The sequence below is a fragment of the Pteropus medius genome, unplaced genomic scaffold (genome assembly GCF_902729225.1).
Source record: "Pteropus medius unplaced genomic scaffold, Ma_sr-lr_union100, whole genome shotgun sequence".
Classification (NCBI taxonomy): Eukaryota; Metazoa; Chordata; class Mammalia; order Chiroptera; family Pteropodidae; genus Pteropus; species Pteropus medius.
This window is the reverse complement of record NW_024352786.1, coordinates 2,596,283-2,613,448: the sequence shown is the minus strand read 5'-3', so window position 1 is coordinate 2,613,448 and position 17,166 is coordinate 2,596,283. Positions and strand designations below refer to the sequence as shown.

Sequence of the window (17,166 nt, the reverse complement as noted above, 5' to 3'; positions counted from 1 at the left end):
AGACATAATAGCTAAAAATACTGTTAGATTAACATAGTCCCATAAGTGGAATAGTTTCTCTCTCATAGTATCTTTAGCCTTCACGTTACTTTTAGTAACTTTAGTAAGTAAAATATAAAAATAATCACTCTAGTAGCTTTGATATGAAAGATTTGTTTCTAAACTTTCCTGCTGTTAAAGCAAATTTTAAAATAAGGAGAAATTATCTAGGAAATGTTGAATAATATATGTTCTATGGAGCAAGTCTTGTATAAAATTTTCTTTTTTCACCTTTTGTCACTGTACAAGAAACAAGACTTCTTATGTGTTTTTTTCTATATTAGTTGTTTTTAAAACTTTTATTGTTCAGGCAATATTATAAGAAATATTTTTTTCAAGTAAATTTTAATTGAGGTGTAACAAACACTTAGAAGAGAACACAAGTCATGACTACACTGCTCGATGAGTCATAAAGGAAACCAGGACAAGAAATAGATTCTCCTGCATCCGAATTGCTGCACTAATGCCCTCTCCCAGTCAATAACATAAAAGGAACCATTTTCTTGACTTCCACCCACATCAACAAAGTTGCTTGTTTTTAAACTTTATATACATACCATCTTGTTATTAATTAAGCAATATATAAATATTTGTTAATTCTTATATAATGAAGTGAATGCTGTTACCCACAATTACTAAAATTACTACATGACTCTTATATGCTTTGTGGTTCTATCTTTTCTATTCTTTCCATAACACACATTTAGATAAAAGTAAATGACTGAATCAATAGTTTCCAATTACTTTTTGAGCAATGTAATTTTTCTTCTGTTCATTCTTCTTCGCAGCTAGTAATTATTTAAGATAAAGAAATATATTACACCAGTTAAAAACTTTGGCTTTAGGATCAGGAAGGCCAAGTTTCAGACCTCAACTTGATTCTTATTATCTGCATGACTCTAAAACAATTACTCAATCTTTTTGAACTTCATCACTAAAATGTGAATGTTTCCTTTTATCCAACTTGTTAGTATTAGTACATAATATAAATAAGTAAAATTAATACTGAGCATCTCTCTCTGGGTGTTTTCTCACATTTATAGTCTAATTTATTTAATTTTCCTTTTTTATTAAAAATTATTGAAGAAATAGATTTTAAATCACAACTCAGCATACATACAAACCCCCAAACATACACACACGTACACATACACACACGACAGAAATTGAAAGAGAAATTATACAGTCGACACTTCAACAACACAAGGGTTAGAGGCACTGACCTCTATCCAGTCGAAAATCCACATATAACTTTTGATTCCCCCAAAACGCAGTCATCCCTCAGTATCAAAGGGCATTGGTTCTGTGACCCGCTGTGGGTACCAAAATCCGAGGAACGGTGCATACAGCCCTCTGCATCCACAGATTCTCAACTGGAAAATACTGTTTTTGATCCATAGTTGGTTGAATCTACAGATGCGAAACCTGGAGATATGAAGGGCCACTGTATATTTACTGAAAAAAAAAATCCATTTATAAGTGGACCCATGCAGTTCAAACCCATGTTGTTCAAGGGTCAGCTGTACATCATAATATGTGCAGTTCTTGCCAAGAATTCATGAAATGTTGAATTAGCAATGGTACTAGATAACCTGCAATAACAAAGATCCCTTAATACAGGGACCAAATTAGATAGATTGTTTTATTTCTCACCAGCAGTCCAGCATGGGAATTCCAGAGCTAGCAGCGTGACCACTATCCTCAGCATGTACCTTTCATCCATAAGTCCAATTCTCATTATTTCTCATCTAGTGGGAAGAGGGGAAAGAATAAGGTACAAGTATCCATTTCTTTTCAGGGAACAACTTACAAGTAGCACATGATACTTCCACTGACCTCTCAGCGGCCAGAACTTAGATACACAGCTTCTTGTTGCAAAGAAGACTGAGAAAAAAAAAATCTCTGTCTGTACAAATATGTGATCAGCTTAAACTCAGGAGTTCTATTATAGAAAGGAAAAAGGATATTCAGATATTTGTGGACAATTAGTAGTCTTTGCCACTGTGTCTCGTGCACACTGATATTTTTTCTTCTGTTTCACTGTCCTAGAAGATAACATTGTCGTGTTCTGTGGAACAAGGGGATTGATTCATATGTTATTTTCCCATGTGTACTAATATTGCCTTTTGCCTCTAAAGGAAAATGAGACTTTTTGTAAGACTTTCCAGTGGATAAACTTTAAATGAAACATTTCACCAACTCCTGAGGCAAAGAGTTAACCAAATATCTAATATGATTAACTTCAAGTTATGAAGTTAATCATATGCCACTTTTCAAGTTTCATGATGTTTAACAATTGGTTTAGACTTTGAAGCAATACATATTCTTAAGTTTTTTTTTAAAAAAACTTCACAGTAAATATCAGTACATTTTTTTCAGTAAGTATCACTTTATTTTTCATCTTGTTCTTTCTTAATTCCAAATTCCTAAAGATAAATAAATGAGATGACCAACAACTCTCATCTTTACTCAGGAGAAATTTAGTATATAGAATCATGTTATAGTTAATATAATGAGCCTGTGTTTGCCTTATATTTTGAAATATATTTGCCTGATATTGTTGTAAACTCATATTATGCAAATAAGTACATATGAATCATCATTCTTTTTCCCATGCGAGGGCAGGAAGAATTTTCAAACAATAAAAACCAAGTTCAGTATACTTTAAAAGAAGACTAATAGAACTTTCTTAGTTGAACAGAAGAACAAGTAATGCGTTTTTGCAAATGATAAAATAATTCACCTTTTTTCTATGTGCTTGTCTTGTTTCCAACTTTACCCTTAAACTGTTATAGGCTGCAATAGGATCTGTGGCTTTGGATACAGCAAGATCACATGGAGAGAAACAGTTAGAAGAATATGGAATGGATGTGTTGACAGTAGCATTTTTGGCCATCCTCATAACAGCCCCAATTGGAAGTCTACTGATTGGTTTGCTGGGCCCCAAGCTTCTCCAGAAAGCTGAACATCAAAATGAAGATGAAGAAGTTCAAGGAGAGACTTCTATACAAGTTTAGAGGTGAAAAGAGAGAATGCAAATTATGATTAGAAAGCTGTTAACAGAGGCTATTTTTATCAAGATGGATATTGAGATATGTAATGTTTAAGCTAAAAATGTAATAGAACCAAAAGTGTGGCTGTTTCTTCAAACAGCATTTTTATCCATTGCCCTTTCCATGTGGATGATAATATTCTACATCTCCAACCTGATATCTCTGTTGTTTTTTTTTTTCCAAACACCTCTTTACCATATATCTTAATTTTATAGGGACACATACACTTCAATGTACTACCACAATTTAAAAATTAACATGGTAAAGACCAATAATCCTGTTCAGCTTGCTCTGACTTATTGTCACAGCTTCGTGGTTATTGGTCACCTAGCCTCCCATGCCATGAGTTGGTTTTGGCTCCTCGTTTCTTTATTTTGTTTTTAAATACCGTAATGCAATCCCTCACCAATTTCTACCCTCACTTTGCCTGCTAATTTGCCTCTTCTCCATTTCTACTCCTCTCATTGTAACTGATTGATCCCACCAAAATTTTAAAGTATACAAAATATCTTCATTGGTTCTTCCTCTTGCACCTATCCAGATGACAAAAGACCTTATCCTATCTCCTAGCTGATTACACAGAGTCTCTCATTTAAGTAGCCCATCTGAGTTTGCCTCCTCCTGAGGAGCGCTCTGTCCAGCCCTTTCTTATTTGTTTCTTGTGACCCACAGCTTCATGCTCTTCCTGTTCTTGAGGTGAGAGATAACTAAATTTCAAATCTATGTCAACTCATGAATATCATATTCATCAGGGTAAGGTTAGCTGCTATAATGAAGAAACAAAAAATACAATACTTAAAAGAAAATAGAAATGTATTTTTCATGAAACTGGCTGACCAGTTGATGCTGACAGAGTTACTCTACTCATGAGGTAACTCAGAGACCCACATCCTTTTGTCTGGAGGTTTTGCCATTCCCTAGCTTAGGACACAGGTTGAAGATGGATCTCTCCCATGTCTTGTTTCTAGCACTCAGGAAGAAGGAAAAAAGAAATTACAAGACAAGCAATTTATTTTCAAAGGACATGATGTGGAAGCGGTTCTACTGGTGATGACCACATCAGCTGTGAAAAGACTGAGAAACAGTCACATCCCTAGGAGGAAGGAAAGATCAGATTTGGGAGCCAGAGGTACCATCGTGTTGGGAATACCATCACTTAGTAGCATATTCTTGCATTTTAACAAGAGCTTCCTAAAGATAGTACCTTTAACCAAAAGAATGACTTCTGTGGCAGGAATTTCAGACATTGTGATGTGCCAGCAGAGATGATACTAGAAGAAAGACTTATCTGCATAGGTCACACTTTTTCTCACTCAACAGACCATCTCTGCTTTTGTGCATCACCCATAAGTTTTCTTTTACGCTAGGCCAACTACCGCCTGGTTGCTGGAATAATCATGTTCAAATATAATTTACAGTTTTCATCATGTCTTTTGTATACCTGAATCATTTATTACTTAATTGTTGTAGCCCATCTAAACTCTTTACTTAGGATTCAAAATTCTATCTGATCTTGAAGTAGATATTAAATATGTATTAAATGAATGGATTCTGAATATTTTCATCCCACCAAACTAATCTGCATAAAACCTGTCCCTTCCTCTCTTGTCATTCCTGCCCCTCCTACCATGACTTTTACCTCTATTCAAAACTAGCTTAATTTTTATTGAGCTAACATAATATGAAGCCATAACAGGCTTCATTTTTATGTCAGCCTGACTCTGGTTACTGTGATACTGTGTTCCCTTAGTGTGTATGTTCTCAATTTGGACTGGATAATTTATACCAAAGTTCAGATGGATGTTCCAAACTGAACTTCATTAGTTAGGTGCACCTGGGTGGTCGCACCATAAACTTAATGCTCATCTGATTCTCTACTCTCACAGGCTCTGAAACTAGAGTCATTCAACAAATATTCATTGAAAGCCTTTGGTGATCCAGACACATCATTAAGACTAATGTTTTTGTCCTTACGGATCTGACAGTCTGATAGGGGATATAGACAATTAAACAATAGACTGCAAAATAGTACAGTGCTATTAAACAGGAGATACAGGGATGCTAGGGAGGTCATGGTAGGAGCGCCCAACCAATCCAGAGGGTGACACAGTTTAGACACAGCTTCAGAGAAAGAAGAGCCTTAGCTTGGGCGTGGGTGGAAATTAGGACTTAATCAGCAAAAGGCATATGAGATGGAAGGGTGTTGCAATTAGTACTGGTTCCCACGTTCACCAGTAGTTTTTCTCCAAGTTACAGACTTTGAAAACTTATACAAAAATACAGTTAGTATAAATAAATGAGAATGTTGTTATACATATTCAAAGCGCCAAAGAATTAGAAATTCACAAAGTGCAGAAATAATTGAAGAGCCCATTAAGCCACTGCCAATAGCCTGTTCCATCTTGCAGAGCACACAAGTTCTTTCCTACCTCTCCTCAGTGGACAGCCACCATCTAAATCTCTAAGACTCTGTGCAGAATTAGCCTCTCCAGGGCTTACCATGTGAAGTCTCAGGTTTGTCACCACCCTGTAAGTCAGAGCTCTTGACTTGGTTGGTGATCTCCAAGTTAATTTGATATGGAGTATTGACTCAGACCAACCAAACTTACCCCATCCCAACCACAGAAACAATTATTTTACATTTGAGTCCCTGAAAGAAGAGTGTATACACCTTATACATATGTCTTTAGTCATAATCCTTTTTTTTTTTTCAGTTTGTTTACAGTTTATCTTCTATTAGATCAGCTAATTGGGAGTGGGAGCCTTGTCTTGGTCATCTTTGAATCCTCAGCACCTTGTACAGGGCATGGAACACAGTAAGCATTTAGTAAATGTTTGTCAACTGAATCAATGAGGGAATCCTCTTCCAGAGTAGAAAACTCCCTGCCCCATAACAGTTCAGACCTTGGTCTGCTTAGTCTGACTTAGTCAGCTTAGGCTGCTGTAAAAAAATAAAATAAAATAAAAATACATAGACTGAGTGGCTTAAACAACAGACATGTATTTTCTCACAGTTCCAAAGGCTGAAAGTTCAACACGAGGGTGCCAGCATGATTGGGTTCTGATAAGGACTCTCTTCCTGGCTTTCTGATGGCCTCCTTCCCACTGAATCCTCATCTAGTGGAGAAAGAGGTGGGGATGAGGGAAAGTGTATCTCTTCTTATAAGGGTACTAATTCCATCATGATGGCTCTACTCTTATGAACTCATCTAAACCTAATTATCTCCCAAAGGCCCCATTTCTACATACCATCACATTGGAGTTAGGACTTCACATATGAATTGGTGGGGTAGAAGCTGGGGGGCCAAAGATGGGACACAGTTCAGTTCAGAGCAGAGGTCATACTTCCAAGGATGGTGCTAAACAAACATTGTAAATTCTTGTTCCACAGTGCCCTTTTATTTCTGGAGTTGGTGCCATTAATCTCCCCGCAAGAAGTTTTTTTTTTTGTTTTTTTTGTTTTTTTGATAGGCTGATTAGGTTTCAACTTTTTAAGTTATTTTCACATTCCAGTGTTTTCCTCTTTGGTATTATCGCCAAATAATCTTAATTGGACTTAGGTATCCTCGATATTTCCTGAGCCATACATTTGCAAGTGTTCTCATTCATTACATTCTTTCATTTTTTTTAATCATCTACTGCACCTGGTATTCCTAGGTAGTCTCCCATCTAAGTACTAACCAGGCCCAACTCTGCTTAGTTTCTGAGATCAGATGAGATTGGGTGCGTTCAGGGAGGTATGGCCGTAGACTCATTACATTCTTTAAAAATAGTATTGATGATTTTTTTCTGATTGCAAAATAATATATTTTAATTGTAGAAAATTTAGAACACAGAAAAGTATAAGGAAGAAAACCAAAAATACTCTTAATGTAACCACCACCCATTTTATTTTGGTTCTTTAAAATTTTACTCTTGCAGTTCTGAGGGATGTCTTATTTTCAGAAAGATATATCATCCACTGAATTAGTTGGGTGAAAGGTAAAATAAATACATTTGAATTCTGTGATATAGAGACTGATGAATTTCTGTTGCATATTATAAATGCTAAGCCTTCCAAAAATTATTTATTCACCAGATAATATTCAACTATTCATTTTGTAATGAATAAAACAGAAAAATTATTGCCTTCATGGAACTTAAGTTTTAAAATCCATCCATTCATTCAAAATACACTTATGTCTACTATGTGCCATGCATTATGCAAGCTACTGCAGAATAATACAGTGATGAACAAGATGTTTAAGGGCTCCGTTTTCAATGGAAGTTGAATTCTGATGCATGGTTGACACTTGAGAATACAAATGTAAAGAGACATGATAGTTGCCTTCAAGAACCTTTCAAGAAAGTAATATATATATATATATATAAATAGCTGTAATCCAATTGAATGATTCAAAAGTGTTCTCAGAACTTTAAGAGGTTATACTTGAATCGGACCTTCAAGAGTGAATGTGATTTAGATTGATGGCTTAATATTAGTAAGGTAAAGGTAATGACTAGGTGGAGGGCTGGCATATTAGCAAAGTTTGAAAACAGTAAAGCCTGAAGTATAGTAAATGATTGGCACTTAAGGCTGATAAAGTGAATTAGTGAGAAGTAAGGCTGAAAGAGAAAATTGGCACTTAAATTATACCAACTAGATCATTGGCTAAATTTCTCTTTTTATTGGAGTGATTTCAGAAGTACAGAACTATTTATATAGAAGACATTTTAAAAACTATTTTCCTCATATCAAATTTAGTGGAAAATGCTGTCATAAATAAAGTTCTTATTTCTCACAAATTTTTGGTTTTCAATGCAGTTACAAATATAACCAATATAATCATGTTAAGTTACTATTTTTACAGGAAAAGGCATATGATGTTTCTTTAGATATTTTTTAAGCCATTATTAAATTTTCATCATATTGTCTTTAAATAAATGAAATGTTTCAGAACATTACATTTCTGCATGAATAATTATGTAGTTCTCTGTAACAGGTGGAAATTGCGTATGCCATTTGGGAAACAAGTAATATCATATGCTTTAGTTGAGGAACTCAAATTAAATCTGGCCTGATTCCTCTGACCTGGTGAAAATTCCCAAACTCCATTTGTTGATGTGCCCTCCATCTTTCTTAGATTGACCCTAAAGCCCTTAGCTTCCTTCAGTTCATTGCATCTGGGGCGCAGAGCAGTGTCCTGGCAGCCATCAGAGCCCTCTCCGAGGTCCTCCTTCCCAGCTCTACCATTTGTCCCTCCTAGTAGCATCCTTGGGGATCTACCTATTTTTCCCTTCCCTGCCATCAGAACAAAGCATTTCCTTGACCCTATAATCACACAATAACCTTGTCTACTCCTAAAACAAAGGAGAAAATAACTTTCAGTCTTTGTTAAGATGTCTGCACCATGCTGAAGACGGGAAGGGATTACAATAAAAAGACAATTTCTTATTTGGTCACCCAAGAAAGAATTGTAATTTGAATCAGATCCTAAATGATAATTAAGAAAAGGAGAGAGATACTTCGGATAGAATAACTTTAGTGGGGGCGGGGGGACACGGAGGCAAAAAGGAATATCGTGTGCGCTGGAGTAAAAGTTGTTCAGAGTATTAGGAGAAAAAATAGAAAAGGGCAGTTTGTCTTTCTAAGAAGTGTGGATTTTTCTACAATAAGTTGTTTTCATCTTTATTTTAGGAAGCTTGGGGATTCCATTAGTGGAACCTTTTAGACCACCTTTGGGACTGGGAAACCAAAGCTTCAAGGGCCCTACTTCAAGCAGAGAAGCTACTTCTTTATTTGTTTCATATGAAAGTTTCCACATAAGATTTCATGGGGAAAATAACCAAAAGGTTAATATTGATAACAGCATATTGAGTGTTTACTTAGTACCAAGCCCTGTTTCAGACACCTGCAATGTATCATTTCATTTATTCTCACACTACCACATCCTTTTTAGATGAGAAAACCAAAACTCTAGATTATATATTTGCCTGCGGTGCTATAGCTATAAAGTGGCAGTGCTGAACTTTAAGCCCAGACAGCCTTGACTCCAGAGACTATGCTTTTTTGTGATTACACTATATTTAAGCTGACAGGAGAAACATGATCTGACTTTTGACCAGTTATTTCTGGCACGTGCAGCCTCTGGCGCTGCTTTTTTCCTAGGGTCCTGTGATGTCAATTCTATGCCTGACTTTTACAACTCAATAGGTTAATATTCAATAGAGACGTTGAATAGGGTTAAATAGACCCGAAACACACCAGGCGGTCCAGGGGAACCCCAGAAACCTCGCGTCCGCAGTTGGTTGCGGCCACGACGCCGCTCAAACCGCCACTAGCCACGCCCAGGCCACGCCCAGGCCATGCCCAGGCCCCCGCCCAGGCCCCGCCTCGCCCGTCCCCGCCGCCTCCCGCAGAGCCCGCACCTGCGACCCCCCAGGCTCTCGCGGAGGTCGCTTCCTGGCAGCTTTTACCGCAGAGCGGCGCGCGGTCTACGGCGGTTGCTGGGCGCCAGCGCGGCTCCGGGGGCAGCGGAGGATGCCAAAGGTATCGTAGGTACGGTCCGTTTTTCTCGACTCTCCCTTTCCAAGCCCTTGGGCACTACAAGTCTCATCTCCCGTGGTCATTCCCTTCCGGTAGCCCCCAGGAACGCCCTTCCTCCCGCTTCAGTTCAAGAAAGCAAACCGCTGCCCCTTGCTAGATGCTGGGGAAACAGCCACAGACCTTTTCCTCTCCTCTCCTGACTCGTTTCTTGACTCCCTCATCCCACATCTCTCTTCATTATTCTCTCCCTTCCTCTTGTTTCTTTTCATTTTTCAAATACTCGCAAGTAAGAAAGGCCTGTCAGTCAAGACTGACTGAAAATGAATTTTATTAAGCGCAAACTATTGTAACAATGGTGACTATCTGTAAATGAACCTTCACATGCTCCCGTGATGGGAGATGTGTTCCAGGAATATGCTGATCCTGGAGAGGCTCTCCACCTCGCCCTGCCTATTTCTGTTGGCTTTATCACAGTGGACAATTTAGGACATCTACTATTTTGCACTTTAGATGAGTGCTTTTGAAGGGTTAAGGACCTTTGTTGTACACGTTTCCTGTGTTAGACACATCATTCATGAGTCCTCATAAGAGCTCTGCAAGCCCATACCAAGCCCCTGACCTCCTTTATACTGCTAAGAAAAGGGAGTACCAGAATTTATACTGCTGTTTTTGTCAATTGGCTTTCTCCTGTTATGAGCTCCTGCCCATGATCAAACAAAAGGAAAGAGGCAATAGTAATATATAAAATAACATTTTTATAACCTTTCTGATTTTGTACATTATTTTCATATTCATCCTGATTATACACTTCTGTGAGATAGAGTTGGTTAAGAAAACTTCATTTTACCGAATGAAGAGAGAACTGAACAGAAATGAAACAGTACCTAGAACAGAGTATAATATACATTCAGTAAATATTTGTTGAAAGTAAAGAGCCATGTCTTATTTGCCTCTGTATTTCTGGCCCCGAGCTAAGTCTAGCAGTTGGCAGATATGAGTTAGAGAAGTTGAGCGACTTACTCAGGGACAGGCATTCATCAAATATTTTTAGGGCATCTACTACTTTACCAGGCACTGTGAATACAATGGTAAGACTAGCAAGATTACTGTTCTCATGGAGCTTAAATTCTAGTGAGAGAAGATAGAAAATAAACAGGTAAACAATATATGAACAAGAAATTTTTTGATAATGGTAAGTGCGGTGAAGAAGTAAAGCAGTGTGATATGAGACTGAGGGAGAGGTTACTTTAGATTGGTTAGGGAAGGCCTCTCTGAAGAGCTAACATTTGTCCTGAGACCTCAATGATATAAAAAAAGCCAAACATAGAAAAGTATTTGAGATCAGAGCACTGCAGATAAAGAGAATTTGAATTGCAAAAGCCAGAAGGTAGGAAAGAGCTTGACTTTCTTAAAAGAACACTGTAAGGACCGCTATGGGTGGAACATAGAGAAAGCGGTACATAATGAGCTTGAAGAGGTGGGTAGGGCCAAATCTTGTTGGGCTTTGATTAGGCCATGGGGATCTGCCCATTGGATAAGTTTGGAAATTATTTAAAGTGGATAAGAAACTAGTAGGGAATTTTTTTTAAAAGGAGTGATATAAACTGATTTACATTGTAAAAAGGTTTGTTCCATCTGTTAAGTGGTGAATGGATTATAGGGATTGAGGAACAAGATTAGTAGCAGAAGACAATTGCAGTAATCCAGGAAGCCATGACAGTAGTTTAGGATAAAGTGGTATAGACGGGAAGGGAGGTGAGATATCCTTGAAGACAGAGCCTACAGACTTGATGTTTTGAATATAGGGGTGAAAAAAAAAGAAGAGCTCGAGTGGATGGTTGTACCATTTACCAAATGGAAAAGACTAGGTAAGAAAATGTGTGTGGGAAAGGGGAGAGGGTCATTTTTATTTTGTTTACCTTAAGCTTTATATGCTTATTAGAAATCTAAAGTAAGTTCTGAGTCTTGAGTTCTACGTAAGGGACTCATCAGCATGTAGAAAAAACTTACGTAGGGAAAGTGTGTTCACAGACAGCATTCTAATGATTAGAGGTAAAGCCGAGGAAAAGAAGCAAGCAAAAGAAATAAAGGAGGAGCAACCAATGAAGTAGGAAGAAAACCCAAAGAATATGGTAACTTAAAAAAACAAGACAATGAAGCATAGCCAATGGTTTTAAAACATGCTGAAAGTAAAATAAAGGTATCTGACCATTGACTTTTGGCAAAAATGTAGTATAGTCACGTGCCTTGGCAAGCACTATGCAGAGCAAATATGATGTGAAGAAGTGGACATAGCAATGTAGACATCTCAAGATATTTGACTATGAAGAACAGCTGAAAATGGAGGTAATAGAGGAATGTATGGGGATACTTAAGTTTATTTTTAGGCTAATGGGAATGGTCCAGTCAAGGGAGGGAGGGTGATTATAAGAATGTGTATATTTTAGAAGTGAAGTCTTTGAGAAAACAAGAGAGGATGGGATCCAGGGAATATATAGAAATGTTGGCTTAGGAACATCAACATAAAATTTTTAGTAATGGGAAGAAAGCCAGTGAGTATAGGTAGAGATGCAGACACATGAATAGATTCAGTGATTAGAAGGTGAGAGAGTTTCAGCCTGATATTTTTTCTCAATGGAGTATAAAGTATGAGGCAAAATCAGTAAGAAAAGATGAGGTATGTTTAGATAAGAGGTTTAAGGGGTGAAGAGAAGGTAGAAAAAAGTCATTTGGGAGGATAAACATCAATCATTCTTGTCTTAGTCTGTTCAGGCTGCTATAATAAAAATACCAAAGTATGGTGGCTTAAAAATAACAGAAATTTCTCACAGTTCTACAGGCTGGAAAGTCCAAGAGCAGAGTGCTAACAAATCCATTGTCAGGTGAGGCCCTGATTCCTGGGTCATAAATGACTGAAAGGGGCCAGAGAGCTCTCAGGGTCTTTTATAAGAGCACTAAACCCTCATGACCTAATCACCTACCAAAGGCCCCACTTCTCACATTGGTGATTAGGATTTCAGCATATGGATTTTGAGGAGACACAAACATTCAGTCTGTAGCAATATTAGAGAAGCATAGTAGCATAGCTGGGCAGGATCAAGTGACCATTTGAGATTTGTGGTCTTGGGTGTGGATGGCTGAGATGGAAGAAAAGATCATATGAGCCAAAGAGATCAAGGAACTGAAAGACCAGAGTGTTAGATGGGAGACTAACGGGGTATTAGTGGTTAAGTTAGTAGCTAAACTAGTCCTTGACTCAGATATCCTGACTTTCTAGCTCAATAGGTTACCATTTTACTGAGAAATGTTTCAGAGCCTCATTCTTTTGTGCTACCAGCTTTCCAGTTAACATTAAGAAAATATTGTGACCTGATTTTTTTGTTTGTCTATGTATCCAAATTCTGGACTTTCATAAGATAGTGCTCTGTCTCTCTTGTCCCCATAAAATTTACCTGTTAAATTTTTCTGCTTGTCTTTCTTTGTGTTTTTTTTTAAAGCCACTTTTATCAATATATGTTTATTGAAGTACAAAGTCTACCTCTTAAATGGTAAAAGGAAGATGAAGGATGAAATTCGAGCAACTAGGTAGATAGTTGGCTTCATACTGTGAGATAGGAAATTCTCTGAAGAAGAAATAGATTTGGTAAGGAAAGGTCTTGAGTTAAGTTGCATACATACTGCGCTTAAGTTGCTTATAAAGAACATCCGGTAGAGATATCCAATAAGTAGACAAATGTACTAGTTAGAATCTAGAGAGAGCTTCTCTAGTCCAGGCTCATCAGCATGGTGGTCTAATTGAAGCCACAGGAGTAACATAAATCTCTTAACCCTTTTCCAGTTTAGAAAAAAAATAAGTGCAGCTTACTGCCAGTGTTAATTTAACATCACACGTGGGAATGCTATGTTTTCTAGGATTTGACATTTTCGGCAATTGAGAATTACTATATTTTGTAAATGGAAATACCACTACTAAAAACAGAATGCTGTAAATAGAATGATGTCATTTGTTCCCAAAGACTATCGATATACTAGAGCAATGCAAAAATGACAATAAAAGCGAGATATTTCGTGCCAAACTTTGAGGGTAAGATTAGGACTGTAATCCACGAGTTATCTCAGGGTAAGCGCTGCAGCCACAAGCGCCACTGGCGAATATTCTCAGAGCTACCGGGAAATGGGTTAAGAAAAGCATATTGAGTGAGAAAAGAAGGCATAGGGCAGAATCCTGAGGAACCCCAACATTTCAGGGGTGGATAGAGGAAAAGAAGCCTGTAAAGAAGACCAAGAAAGGACAACCACACAGGTAGAAGGAAGATAGAATAAGTGACACAATGATGTGACAATTCAAAGAGGGAAGATGACTTCTAATTTTGTGGTGTACCTTTCAGGAAACTTTACTTGGAATAACACTCAAGCAATACATATTGTTTACAAAAAAGAGAAATGCAGTGGGAAGGTATCCCAAGCAAATAAAACCAGTAATGCATGGGAGAACAACTAATAGTTTAATTTAACTGAAAGGTGGGGTCAAGAAACCTAAAGAGAAAGCTGACAAGATGTTTTATGTCATGTTATGGAAAACCTTGGATTCTGGGTAAGTTAGTAACTTTATTCCATAGGTCAGGAAAACTGTTGTGTTTGGTGCTAAGGGAAAGACAAGAATATAAAACATGCTCTGAACCCTGGAATACGTTATTGTAGAATATTACATTGTATAAACAAGGTCTAGGTACCTGAAAAGAACAAAAATTCAAGATAATATCTGATTTATGAAAACAAACACTAAATACTATAGTAATTTTAGCAAGAGTCAATTTGAATTGTAGTAGTAGTTTAGGCCAAATTTATATTGTCCTAACTAAATAATAATGGCAGCTACTCATCATCTTTAAAAATAGCTGCTCTAACTTGAATGCTCTTTATAAAGACTATTCTCTTTGTAGATATAGCTCTCAAATTTAATTGTTCAGGAAAACAAATGTAGTTGTTTTTACTTGATGATCTTTGATGTAAACTTAAAAAAAAAGTTCTTTACCTGAAAGGCAGCAATAGTTCCAAAGATTCTAAAGCAGCATATACTCATGAACACAGATATATTGATGCATTTACTTTACCTAACAATCATTTAATAAATATGTGTTAAATGTCTATTGTGTGTCAGTGATGTATGGTGACTAAGGGCATGTAATACATTTTGAAACATACCTGAATTCAAATTCCAGTTCTGCCCCTGTCAATGGAAGGAAAACAGTTTCAGTCTTACTTAGAATAATTTATACCTAACTCTCTACATTATGATTTTTGAAGACAGTATCAGTTATTATGTATCCAACTGTTAATACTACTGTCAAATTTAATTGGCATTTCTAAAATCTATTGCGGGCGGGGGTGGGGGGTAGCTAGATATGAAGAATGATTTTAAAGTATTTAGCTAAGCCACAAAGTGAATCACCCACATTTAGGCTAAGAATTAGCCATACATTTTTTGTTGAATGAATGTGTCTCTATTGCACAACATTGCTTCAAAAGGATAACCTTCCCCCACACACACACTCCCCCACCCCACCCTGCCCCTGGCCCCAATACAGTATACAGTTCAAAAACACACAGCAGGGAAAGACAAAAAGTGTTTCTATTAAGTGATATACGTATATACGTACATTATGTTAACGTAAGATGACATTCCTAAGCAGTGTGTTTTGGTATATTCTCTCACCTTGTTTCTTAGTTGTTCCATAACAGAATGGAAGCATAGACAAAACTTATGAAGGCCTTAGATTATCTGACATCCTCCCTCCCTACTCCATTTTATAGGTTTGCAATTGAGTTACGGAGAGGTGGAAACAAGAAATTTACTCAATATAACATAGCAAACTAAAGGCGGAAAGCCTAGTTTGTCCAACTTTTTACAGTACCACACTGTTCATTGTTAATACATACAAAGAGAGATTCTAATAAAACCAGATAAAAATAGAACTTCTAAATCTGTCACAATTTTTCACAACTTTAAAAGCAAAGCTTAGCAATATGATGACAATAGTGCGTACTTCTAATAAAAATTATCAATTGAATACCATAGCTTTTGCTACGAACAATGTAAACATCTCACTTTAGTCCCATAATAGCAAGATACATGTGTATGATTGTATGTATATATACATTTATACTCTGCTTCATTCCAAAAAGAATTTTAAGGAGCTTATTAAAATAAATATAGCATAAAAATGATAAAACTGAGGTGATCATAAATGTAAGATACTAGAATATAAGCTATGAAGTTTTCTTTTTGTTAGTGTACAAAAAACATGCCACAATTTCCAGTAAACCCAGATTTAGTTGGCTACTCTCATATTTGATTCTGCTTTCTCTAGCTATGAGCATGAAATAAGAAAAGGAGATGCTACTATGCCCATTAAAGGATGATGAGATATTGTAATTTACCCAAAATCATACAACTAGCATATTTCTGATTTCAAAGTTCTCATTTCTTCCGTTACGCCAGCTATCCAGACATCGCATGAGAGGACTCCTAACAGGTTACAGTAACTGTAGCACTTAAATACCTGGATTACTACAATTACTTCTGAATTATACAGGTAGGCTTTTGCTTATATCAGATTTATTTTAAATAATTGCACAGAGCTGTTCACAAGATGTTTTTCTATCAAGAAATTGACCCCTTAAAATGAGTTAAGAGAGTCTATGGCCATGCTACCCTGAACAAGCCCGACCCTGTATGATCTCGGAAGCTAAGCAGGGTTGGGCCTGGTTAGTACTTGCATGGGAGACCACCTAGGAAGACCAGGTGCTGTAGGTGTAAAAAAATAAGAAATTGTAAGCTGACAAGTTCCTCGCAATCTGTGAGGTCAACCAAGGGTTGCCTTGCCTAAAAAAAAAAAAAATGAGTTAAGAGAAAGATAAAAATGTATGAATTTAATTACCCTTTATTTTAAAGTTAAAAATTTGTATTAAAGAAATAGGCATTTTAAAAATTAAATAAGACAGAAAGTAGTGTCCAGGGGAAGAGAGAAGTCTAAAGGAGAATAGAGATGAGATATCTAGAGTGAAGAAGAAAGCAGTGTATTAAAGAAGAGGGAAAGGGGCAGTGGGGAGAGAGCTAAGGCTCATGTATTCTGCCTAGCCACCTTCTGATCTCTACATTACTTAAGTATCTGTTTTTTCTTCTTCAAGTTCCTCCATTAAAATTGTGCCAAAAATCGATCCTATCCAGGCTCCATGGTTCTTCAGAACTTCCACTCTTTAAATTTTTGTTTTATAGGAACAAAACCTTTTTCTAAGTTCTCCTCTGTTGATTTCTTATATGTCTTGTGGAATAATTATTAAGGATCTTATTTATCCTATAATTTGCTTCCTTCTTATTGTATTAGAAAAACCTATTTTTGGTGTTAGAGTCTCTTACTCTTCTACCAAAGATGCCTTTCTTGTTAACCATGCAGAATGTTTTTGTCTTGGTTGTCATTTTGAGTATCTGACATTTTTTATTATCAGTTCACTTGACGTTTTTTCCATAAATATTTATTGAGTACC

At 36.8% G+C, this 17,166-nt stretch overlaps 2 protein-coding genes and 2 pseudogenes across 11 annotated transcripts in view; 3 read left to right on the top strand and 1 right to left on the bottom strand.

Annotated features, from left to right (window-relative positions):
- LOC120591139 (sodium/hydrogen exchanger 9B2) overlaps positions 1 to 4,637 on the top strand; it is a 41,986-nt gene extending 37,349 nt beyond the window's left edge. Inside the window, exons 12-13 of the mRNA XM_039848722.1 lie at positions 2,835 to 3,058; positions 4,061 to 4,637. Of these exons, the coding sequence (XP_039704656.1) occupies positions 2,835 to 3,056 (222 nt within the window). The 3' untranslated portion in view covers positions 3,057 to 3,058; positions 4,061 to 4,637. The remainder of the gene's footprint in view (positions 1 to 2,834; positions 3,059 to 4,060) is intronic.
- Positions 4,638 to 6,724: 2,087 nt separating this feature from the next.
- LOC120591260 (uncharacterized) lies at positions 6,725 to 6,843 on the bottom strand (annotated as a pseudogene).
- Positions 6,844 to 9,492: 2,649 nt separating this feature from the next.
- LOC120591137 (sodium/hydrogen exchanger 9B1-like) overlaps positions 9,493 to 17,166 on the top strand; it is a 59,756-nt gene continuing 52,082 nt past the window's right edge. For 4 of the 10 annotated variants that reach the window (XM_039848719.1, XM_039848712.1, XM_039848720.1 and 1 more), the window contains exon 1: positions 9,493 to 9,630. The gene's annotated coding sequence lies outside the window, so the exon portion shown is untranslated. The other 6 variants (XM_039848713.1, XM_039848714.1, XM_039848716.1 and 3 more) reach the window with 6 other exon arrangements.
- Positions 16,317 to 16,435, top strand: LOC120591414 (uncharacterized; annotated as a pseudogene).